The 11,841-nt window shown below is 35.7% G+C and overlaps 1 protein-coding gene across 1 annotated transcript in view; it reads right to left on the bottom strand.

The window, feature by feature from the left end:
* Window positions 1–11,389: 11,389 nt before the first annotated feature.
* Window positions 11,390–11,841, bottom strand: part of CFAP96 (cilia and flagella associated protein 96) — a 20,108-nt gene continuing 19,656 nt past the window's right edge. The window contains exon 8 of the mRNA XM_077762305.1: window positions 11,390–11,578. Within this exon, the coding sequence (XP_077618431.1) occupies window positions 11,530–11,578 (49 nt within the window). The 3' untranslated portion in view covers window positions 11,390–11,529. The remainder of the gene's footprint in view (window positions 11,579–11,841) is intronic.

The raw sequence follows: 11,841 nt of genomic DNA, 5'->3' as shown, positions 1-11,841 counted from the left end.
ATGGATTACTACAGGATTGGTTACTGATATTATTTCTTCCTTAAGTACATAATAGAATTCACCAAAGACTCTGAAGTATTCTAAATGGGAAGGTTTTACATTACAAAACAACTTCATTAGTGGATATAGAACTATTTAGATTATCTATCTCTTATTTAGTCAATTTGGATCATTTGTATGCTTTGAGGAATTTGTACATTTCATATACATTCTCAGATGCACTGGCATAAAGTTGGTCAAAATACTCTGTATTTTTTTAAGGTCAAGGGAACCTATAGTAAGTGTCCCATTTTAAATTCCTGACATGGTAATTTAGAGATACTCCTTTTTTCTTGAAAGTTTTTCTAGAGTTCATTTGAGTTTATTGCTTTTTTTCAAAAATCAGGTTTTTATTTTATTAATTTTCCTCTGTTAATTTTTCTATTTTTAATCTAATGATTTCTGTTTTTCTTTTAGGAATTTCCTTTACTATTCTTGGGCTCAATTTGCTCTTTCCCCAATTTCTTAAAGTGAAAGATCATGTCATGGTTTGGGAATTTTATTTTTCTCTACTATACACATTTAAAGATACAACTTTCCCTCCAACCATTGCTTTAGCTGCATCACACAAATTTTAATATGCTTTCGATTTCAATCAATTCAAAATATTTTCTCTTTCCCTTATGATTTATGTTTTGTCTTAATGAAATATTTAGAAGTGAGTTGCTAAACTTCCAACTCTGGAGATTTTCAGGTATTTTCTGTAACTGACTTTTAATTTAATTCTATTGTGATCAAAGAATATACTCAGTACAATTTATCTTTTTAAGTTTATTGAAACTTATTTTATTGCCAAGAATATGGTTTATTGGTTAGTGTTTCACATTAACTTGAAAGGAATGTATACTCTGCTGTTGTTAGGTGGAATGTTCTATAAATGTCCACCAAGGAAAAGTGGTTGACAGTGTTTGATCAAATCTTCTGTATCCTTACTGATCTTCTACTTGTTCTAACAATTACTATAGAAAAATAGAGAAGTAGGTTTGTCTATTCTATCACTTTTTCTTTCATATGTTTTCAAGCTCTTTTAAGTATACAATTTCAGGACAATCATGTCCTGTTAGTAAGTTAATCCTTTTATTATTATGAAGTGAGCCCATTCATCCCTGGTGATTCTCCTCATTCTAATGGCTTTGATCGATACTAACAGAAGCCCTCCAGTTGTCTTTAGTGCTTACATAGTATATATTTTTGCAAATTTTTACTTTCATATATGCAATTATTAAATCAGTAGAAATTTTTCATAGTCAAATCATAAATATATACCATGAAAACCTGATGACTAAATCCTAAAAAATCAAACATAATGATGATGGTTCCAGGCCAAGATTGTGATACAGGAAGACCCTGAACTCACATCCTTCATATACACACCAAATTACACCTATTTAAGAACAGTTCCTCCTGAACAAAAACTGAGGGTCAACAGCTTCTGAACAACAAAAGACAGGATGGCAGTAGAGAACAGCAAGAAAAACAGAGGCATGGTAACAAAGTGACCGTCCACCCCAACACTGCAAATCATAAACTGCAGTGGAGAGGGACAGTGCTGAGGGACCAGGAACTGATTCCTGTCCTTGGGCACAGAAAAACAATAACAACAAAATGCAGTTTAAAAGAGCAACTAGCATATAAAACAGACAATTCTAGAACTCTGCAAAACCATGGAGGAGCCGGGGGAAAGCATTCAAGATCACAGGGACTGGAGAATGACAGGTTTACATTCCCTCTCCACCTCAAAAACACAGTTGAGGGGTGCATGGCTGGCTCAGTCAGTTAAGCATCCAACTTTGGCTCAGGTCATGTTCTCATGGTTCATGAATTTGAGCCCCACATCAGGCTCTGTGCAGACAGCTTAGAGCTTTGAGCCTGCTTCAGCTTCTGTGTCTTCTCTCTCTCTCTGCCTCTCTCTCATTTGTGTCTCTCTCTCAAAAAATAAAACATTAAAAATTTTAAAAAAGTATAAAAAGCCTAGAAATCCACAATTATATAGTCAATCTATGACAAAGGAGGCAAGAATACAAAACAGGTGAAAAGACAGTCTCTTCAATAAAAGGTGCTGAGAAAACTAGACAGCTACATGTGAAAAAAGAAACTGGACCACTTTCTAACATCACACACAAAAATGGACTCAAGATGGACTAAAGGCCTAAATGTGAGACTTGAAATCATAAAAATCCTAGAAGAGTATACAAGCAGTAATTTCTCTGTTGGAGGCTGCAACATTTTTCTAGATATGTTCCCTAAGACACAGAAAGCAAAAGCAAAACTAAACTATAGGAACTGCATCAAAATAAAAAGCATTTTAACAGCAAAGGAAACCATCAGTAAAACAAAAAGGCAACCAACCTACTGAATGGGAGAAAATATTCACAAATGATATATCTGATAAGCAGTTAATGTCCAGAATATATAAAGATTTTATATACCTAAACACCGAAAGAAAGAAAGAAAGAAAGAAAGAAAGAAAGAAAGAAAGAAAGAAAGAAAGAGAGAGAGAGAGAAAGGGAAAGGAAAGGAAAGGAAAGGAAAGGAAAGGAAAGGAAAGGAAAGGACAGGACAACAATTTAAAAATGCAAACAACATGATTTAAAAAATGGACAGAGGGACCTAAATAGTTATTCTTCCCAAAACATACAGATGGTCAACAGGCACATGAAAAGACGTTCAACATCACTAATCATGAGGGAAATTCAAATCAAAACCACAATGAGATATCACCCCACACCTGAAGGAATGGCTAAAATCAAAAAAGCAAGAAACAATAAGTGTTGGCAAGAATGTGGAGAAAAAGGAATTCTTGCACACTATTGGAAAGAATGTCAACTGGTGCAGCCACTGTGAAAAAGAGTATGGGGTTCCTCTAAAATTCAAAAATAGAAATAGCACATGATCCAATAATTCTACTACTGAGTATTTACCCAAAGAAATAAAAACATTAATTTGAAAAGATATATGCACTCATATACTTATTGCCTCTCTAATTACAATAGAAGCAACCTAAGAATAGAAAGGAATGGAAGCAATCTAAGAATCCATAGATAGGTGAATGTGGTAACACAGATGGACCTAGAGGATATTATGCCAACTCAAATATATACATGTATGTGTGTATATACATACGTATATATGTATACGTGTGTGTGTGTGTCAAACTGAGAAAGACAAATACCATATGATTTCACCAATATGAGGAATCTATAAAAAATGATTACAAAATAGTAGAATCAGACCTCTAAATAGAGAACAAACTGATGGTTGCCAGAGGCAGGGGGAGTATAAGGGAAGGGGCAAAATGGGTGAAGGGGAATGGGAGAGATAGAGGCTTCCAGTTATGGAATGAGTGAGTCACAGGAATAAAAGGTACACCAAATATAGTCAATGATATTGTAACAGCATTGTATGGGGGCCAATGATAATGGTGAACATAGCATAATGTTTAAACTTGTCAAATCATGACACTGTACACCTGAAATTAATGAACATTGTGTGTCAAATACATTCAAATAAAAAACTAATTTAAAAAAAGTACTGATGCACATAAATGTGAAAAACTGTGGTCTCATATTTTATTATAAAACTATATAAATGTCATGTGTTGCTTGGGGGGCTCAGTCGATTAAGCATCCGACTCTTGATTTTGGCTTGAGTCATGATCATCTCACAGTTCATAATATTGAGTCCTGTGTTGGGCTCCACATTGACACCATGAAGCCTGCTTGGAATTCTCTGTCTCCCTCTCTCTTTGTCCCTCCCCTACTTGCTCTCTCAAAAATAAATTAAAAAAATTTTTTTTAATTATATAAATGGCAAAAACACAATGACTTTGGGTACTGAAAAAAGGACGAAAGGTGAGCATTGTAGCCATTAAATATAAAGAACTGTGAGACTTTTGATTACATAATAGAATACTTGTGTTAAAACCAATGCCAATATAAAACAATTCAACTAAAAAACTAAGTACATCCTTTTATTTTTAACCTGTGTGTTTACATTTAGGGTGGTTTTATTTTACAAAGCGTATATATGGGTCTTTTTTTATGAAGTCTGACAATTTATGCCTTTAAAGTGCAGTGTTTATTTATATTTAACATAATTATTAATATGTTTAATGTAATTAACTAGCATCTATGTATTTGATTTCTATTTTTCCCATCTATTTTGTTCCTTTTTTCTTTTTCTAACTTCTTTTGTAGTAAATATTTAGGACAACATTTTTTCTCCAACTTGGCTTATCAGAGATCTCTCTTTTTTATTTTTTTAATTTTTATTTTATTATTTTATTCTCAAGTTAGTTAACATACAGTGTAGTCTTGGCTTCAGGAGTAGGCTCCTTTCTCTTCCTTTAACTTCATTACTTATTACTCTCCCTTTTTGTTTTCATTCTAGCTAGGGTAAATTTATTTCACTTTTTAAAATAAGACACAGGTTGTCCCTTTCCTGGGAGGGATTTACCCACTTTATATAGCTTGGAATCTTTCCCACTATCTATCATCATCTTACTTTACTAACTCTGACTTATAGACTTTCAGATCTATTCTAAACCATCCTTCCTTAAGAAGGCCTTGCTGATCTTTGAGATGAAGGTAGGTCCCCCTGGTATGTATTCAAATAGCACCTTCCAAGTTCACATTTATATTTATTAATGCCATATCCTCTCTAAGTTTATAAGTGCCAAAAGATCATATCTATTTTGTTTATGGTTTGTAGCACCTAACATAGTGCTTGACATATTGTGTAGGCACTCAGTAAATATTTGTTGATTGAATGAATTAAATGTACAATAGTGGCCATATTTTCTCATCTTGCATCTCCAACTTGAATATTTTGTAATTTTTTGAAAGTGTCATGTTGTTTTGACTTATCATTTCCTTTCCTGGAATACCCTATGCCTTCCATTATCTTGCTAACTTCCCAATGATTAGTCAAAACTGGGATCAATACATAATAAAAATCAAAGCTAAAGAATCAGATGGAAAACTTACAGACTTACATGCTTAAGCTAACAGTTGACAAAGATAGAAAATAAAATAAGGTACTTAATTCAAAAAGAGAAGAAAAAACAATTGAAAAGTAGATCTAAAAAAATTAGACCTAAAATGTAAGACAGGAAACCATCAAAATCCTAGAGGCTAAAACAGGCAACAACCTCTTTGACCCTGGCTACAGTAACTTCTTACTAGACATGTCTCTTGAGGCAAACAAAAGCAAAAATGAACTATTGGGATCTCATCAAGATAAAAAGCTTCTGCACAATGAAGGAAAAAGTCAATAAAATTAAAAGGCAACCGACAGACTAGGAGAAGATATTTGCAAATGACATATCAGATAAAGAGTTGGTATGTAAAATCTATAAATAACTTATCAAACTCAACCCCAAAAAAACAAATAATCTAGTGAATAAATAGGCAAAACACATGAACAGACATTTTTCCAAAGAAGACATACAGATGGCTAACAGACACATGAAAAGATGTTCAACATCACTCAGTATCAGTGAAAGACAAATCAAAACCACAATGAGATACCACTTCACAATTGTAAGAATGGCTAAAATTACAACTCAGGAAACAACAGATGTTGGTGAGGATGTCGAGCAAAGGGAAAACTTTTGCACTGCTAATGGGAATGCAAACTGGTGCAGCCACTCTGCCGAACAGTATAGAGGCTCCTCAAAAGATTAAAAATAGAACTACCCTACGACCCAGCAATTGTACTATTAGGTATTTATCCAAAAGATACAAAACTGCTGATTTAAAGGGGCACATGCACCCCAATGTTTATAGTAGTGCTATCAACAACAGCCAAATTATGGAAAGAACCCAAATCTCCATCAACTGCTGAATGGGTAAAGAAGATGTAGTTTATATATAAAAGGATATACTACTAGGCCATCAGAAAGAATGAAATCTTGCCATTTGCAACAATGTGGATGGAACTACAATGTATTATGCTAAGTGAAATAAGTCACAGAAACACAAATATATAATTTCACTCTCATGTGGAATTTAAGAAACACAACAGATAAACACAGGAGAAGGAAAGGAAAAATAGGATAAAAACAGAGAGGGAGGCAAATCAAAAGAGATTCTTAAACACAGAGAACAAACTGAAGGTTGAAGGAAGGAGGGTGGTGGAGCTAAATGGGTGACAGGCACTAAGGAGGGTACTTGTTGGGATGAGCACTGGACATTATGTGTAAGTGAAGAATCACTAAATCCTACTCCTGAAACCATTATTACACTTCATGTTAACTAATGTGGAATTAAATAAAATTTTAAAAAGAAAAAAATAGTATGTTTAATCTAAGCCTCATTCTTTTGAAAAAGACACATTATCATTATGGATGAAAGGACTGAAAGGTGAAAGAACTGAAAAACTTGTCAAAAGAAACAACCAGAAAAATTAAAGTTACCTTCAAATTTGTGAAGTTATCCTGTATAAAAGCATTGGGTTTTTTTTCCCTATACATCTCTAAGTAGTAAAACAAGGGCTAAGGAGGACCAACTTTAAGGAGACAGATTTCAATTTCACATAAGAAACATTTCCCAAACTGCTGGCCAAGCATTACCACTGCTACCAGCCTGACCCAAGCCACCACTAAATCTTGTCTAGAACACTGGCCTTCCTGCTCCCACCTTACCCTACTACAGTTGATATTCCAAATATTAACCAAAGGGATCTTGTTAAATGTAAATCATGAATATAGCATGCCTATTCCAAAAACTTTCAATGGCTTCTTACAACACTCTGAACAAAATCCTAAGTCCTGACTTTGATCCTAAGTCCCCTAGATTTAGTTTCTATGTGATTCTCTAGTCTCCTAATGTCCTCTGCCTTTCTCAATTTACTATAGGCACATTGGGCTTTTTGTTGTTCCACAAACACTCTGAGATCATGCTTGCCTCAAAGTCTTTGCATTTGCTATTCATTTTGACTGGGACAACTACCTGCTCCCTAATGTCATTCAGGTCTCTCCCAAATGTCACATTCTCAGTCTTTCCCTAAACCATCCTTTTAAAAATAGTTCAAACATACCCCTCTGAGTCTCTGTCTCCTTATCCTGCATTACTGTCTTCATAGCACTTCTCTTTACCTGATCTCTCTTCATAAACAAATATAAAGCAAGGATTTTGTCTGTTTCCTGCTGCATCCCAGTTCCCAGAACCATGCTTGGGGCATAGTAAGCACTCAATATTCGTTGAATGAATGCTAAATGAAGAAAATGTCATCATACCAGAGAGTGTCAGGCATGGACTAGGCATTCACTTGGTAGCAATATTGTAAAGAGTTTAGACAAAATGACATCTAGGTCTCTTCCTAACTTAAATGTAATGATTCCATATTGCTCTGTTTTCTGAAAAATCACATATAAATTTGGAAAAGATACACTACATTTCTCTTGCTATCTCCCATAGGCTTGCAACCTGTGCTCCTTGATAAAGTGTACAGAGGAATAAGTTGAAAACAGTTTTCCCCAATTTTCCTCCTTGTCAATTAATTTCTGCTCTATACTTGATTTCCTATAGGTAAGTAACTTCCACCTTCTGCTCTCTAATTCTGATATGGGCTGCAGAATGAATAATGTGACTTGAAGCCCTTTAGGAAGAGTCATTATTTTTGTAAAAAATTGGGAAAGTGTCCTGGGGACAAAACATAGCAACAGGTAGTTTAAAGCAGCCAGACCACCCAGCTTTGTCACATATGGTTGTGCTACTCTAGACAAGTTACTTAACTTTTCTCTGCTTCCTTTTCATGTGTTAAATGAAGATTAAGTGATTAGTAAAAATAAACATATTAATATGTGAAACACATCGAATGGCACATGGCACACAGCATGATATGTTAGCTACTGATTCATTTTTAGCATTTTAAACAAAAGACCATATTCAGTTATGACTGGTGAAAATTCAAATTAACAAATTACCTTGAAAATTATTTACAACAAATTACCTGACAGGAAATGACTAGTTTTTTTGAAGTTTTACATATATTTTTTATAGCTCATGAGGTATTTATTTTTCTTTCATAGTTTATTATCAAGTTGGATTCCATACAACACCCAGTGCTCATCCCAACAAGTGCCCTCCTTCATGCCTTCACCCCTTTTCCCCTCTCCCCCACCCCCATCAGCCCTGTTTGTTCTCAGTATTCAAGAGTCTCTCATGGTTTGCCTCTCTCCCTCTCCCCAACTATTTTTCCCCTTCTCCCCCTGGTCCTCTGTTAAGTTTCTCCTGATCCACCTAGAAGTGAAAACATATGGTATCTGTCCTTCTCTGCCTCACTTATTTCGCTCAGCATAACACCCTCAATTTCTATCCACGTTGCTACAAATATGGTCAGATTTCATTCTTTCTCATTGCCATGTAGTATTCCATTGTATAGATAAACCACATCTTTTTGATCCACTCATCAGTTGATAGACACTTAGGCTGTTTCCATGATTTGGCTGTTGTTGAAAGGGCTGCTATGAACACTGGGGTACATGTGCCCCTATGCATCAGCACGCCTGTATCCCTTGGATAGATTCCTAGCAGTGCTATTGCTGGGTCATAGGGGAGTTCTGTTAATTTTTTGAGGAACCTCCACACTGTTTTCCAGAGGAGCTGTACCCATTTACATTCCCACCAACAGTGTAGGAGGGTGCCCGTTTCTCCACATCCTCGCCAGCATCTAGAGTCTCCTGATTTGTTCATTTTAGCCACTCTGACCGGGGTGAGGTGGTTCACAGGTATTTTAAATGTGGTCTTCATGAAAATTTTCCAGATAGATAAGGCAAATGAAGAAAGGGTCTCAAGATTTGTGTGATTTGCTGCAATTTACACAGCCTTACTGAACCTGATTTACTATCCTTAACCTATGTTCCACAATATTAACATACAAAAGGACCAGGAACTCTGAAGAACCAGGATAAGATCTCCAAAAATACATGCTGCTGTTTAACTTTCTATTTCCTGTTGGAAGTTCTTGTTGGTCTCTCTTCAGGTTATGCCTTTCTTCCATGATCAGGTTAACAACCTGAATGTTTCAATTATGAGCCTTAGACATAATTGCGGTGGGATGGCTCCTAGCAGAGATTAACAGCTGCTGAGCAAGCCTATTTCTTCCATTATCCACTGAAGGTGGATGCAGAAAACTTCTCAAGTCATATTCAGGTATCCAATGGGAGGGAAGAAAACGAGATGCCTGAGTTGTCAAGAAATAAGATGTCAGCGCCCACTATCTCTTAACCCTTCATGTCAGAGTCCAGGGAAAAAAGTAGTTTCAGGGGCGCCTGGGTGGCTCAGTCAGTTAAGCATCCGACTTTGGCTCAGGTCATGATCTCACCATTCATCGGTTAGAGCCCCACATCGGGCTCTCTGCTGCCAACGCAGAGCCTGCTTCGGATTCTCTCTCTCCCTCTCTCTCTGCCTCCTCCTGCTTGTTCTCATTCCCTCTCTCTCAAAAATAAATATTAAAAAAAAGTTTCAAAAGAAACTAATATTGTATTGCTGCATCTTCAACATTAAGAGGCAATAAGTTATAACAAAACAATTGGTGGGCATCATAGTTTATGCCCCTTAAATCAAGTGTGTGTGTGTGTGTGTGTGTGTGTGTGTGCGCTTCTGTTACTGATCATTTCAAAAGTTTTAGTTTTTCTACATGCTTCACTATTCCTGTTACTGGTTTCTGCATTTGCTTTTCTGTAAACTGACACAATGCATTTATGTAAACTCTAAATAAGCTCTGTCAATTCTCATACTGCTTCTTACACCCTCCAATATTGCATAAGATGTGCATTCCCATCTATGAATATTATATAAAGTGTGCATTGCTATTAGAGGCACATTTAAAAAATTAATCATAGCCAACAAAGGCATAGGTGAAAAAAAGCAATTATTTAGATTTTAATAAAACCTGAAAATACAGGGACACCTGGGTGGCTCAGTTGGTTAAGCGTCAGACTTAGGCTCAGGGCATGATCTCACAGTTCGTGGGTTAGAGCCCCACATCAGGCACTGCGATGACAGCTAGCTCAGAGCCAGGAGCCTGCCTCAGATTCTGTGTCTCCCTCTCTCTCTGTCCCTCCCCTGCTCACGCTGTCTCTCTCTCTCAGAAATAAATTTTAAAAGTTTAAAAAATTTAAATAAACCTGAAAATATAAACCTAATATCTCAAAAGAATACTTATATTAATAAGGTTTATTCAATAACATTTATATGAATTGTATTTAGTTATGTGAACCTGGTAAAACTATTCCTAAAGACAAATGTATTCCTTCTGAGTCACATTACACCCTTGATAATGTCTTTATGATGTTCATTCCATGATGCCCTTTGGGTAGAAAATAAAGATTTTTAAATAATCTTTTAGAAAAAAGTAAATAGTAGGAGATGTGAAAATAAATCTATATGGGGTTTAGATTTTACAAAAGTAAAAATTCTCTGTACCATCTGCAATCCCTTTAAAATAATCCCCCAGGGGGTTGAAAAGAAGGGTGTTGCAGCCGATATACATTCTGATTTCTAGCTCTGAGAAGCCAAGAATGGAAAAGGGACAAGTACTAAGGGAATCACCACGGGTCAAAAATAACTTCCCCAATACATTACATTAATAGATATTGTAACTCTCCCTTTTTAAAAACTACCACCACCACCTCCAATTGAATAAGGGCTGTTGATAAAGACCTCATATTGAATTACAGTAACGTAGTTAAATCGTATCTTTTAAGAACAACAGGTATTGTCTACAGTGGTAGGGCGGGTGAAAAAGAGATAATTGGGAACAAGAGAATAAGACCAAGAAGGGATGTTCTGGAAGAGGCAGCTTTGGACAGCCACAGATGCACATGAGAGGACACCAAAGACAAGCTTCGTCCATCTTGTAACTTTGTATCTGTGTAAGATACTCAACTAAAAGGTCATTCCCCATTCTCCCTCCACCTCATCCTGGGGCTGCCATTGACTAATATGAAGCTTTACACAGACCATAAATAGAATGTATGAGAACCACATAAATGGAGACATTTGCCTCACTTTAAATGTGCATACATGAATATGTGCAATATATTGCTTAGGACACTTGGATAAGCTATCAACCCAATTTTCAAATACCTCCAAGAACCACAAGGTAAGAATTTAATGCGCACTTTCTGCCCTTCCAGCCCCAACCTCTACACCTGCTTTCCAAGCTTGCAGTTTTTTAACACTATAAGCTTTCAAATGATAGACTACAATTCCGGATTTTATAAAATGTATAAACATTATATTCTCCTGAGAAACAAAGATATAAGCAAAGATCAGCAATCACGTACTAGATTATCAACAGATAATATTTATTCATTAAGAAATAGTACTAAAACAAGGAAGAATATTAGAGTTGCAGGCTTAAATATCTTTTAAATGGCTGAGATACCTGTTCCATATCTTATATTTTTTTCAAATATATAATTAGTACTTGATAATGAATTACTGGTAATCAGGACCTAGAAAGCTATTTGTCTTCCAGATGCTAATAGGACTGTACTGAAGCAGTCTTGTAGTTCTTCGAATTTAGTGCCCTAAAATTGGAAAATAAATGCACATTTAATTTTATAGGTGCAGGTAAATATATCTGTATATTCTTATAAAAAGGTTTTGTAATAAAAAATTAACAATCCAAAACCAAACTCTCTCACCAAATTAAAAAGCTTCACTTAAAATGTAGTTTAAGAAGGAAAAATTGGGTGGACACCTACGTGGCTCAGTTGGTTAAGCATCCTACTCTTGATTTCGGGTCAAGTCATGATCTCATGGTTCATGAATTCAAGCCCCGTGTTGGCAC

Source organism: Crocuta crocuta, unplaced genomic scaffold (assembly GCF_008692635.1).
Source record: "Crocuta crocuta isolate KB4526 unplaced genomic scaffold, BGI_CrCroc_1.0 scaffold90, whole genome shotgun sequence".
Taxonomy (NCBI): domain Eukaryota; kingdom Metazoa; phylum Chordata; class Mammalia; order Carnivora; family Hyaenidae; genus Crocuta; species Crocuta crocuta.
The sequence above is the reverse complement of the archived record's forward strand: the minus strand, read 5'-3'. Positions and strand labels throughout refer to the sequence as shown.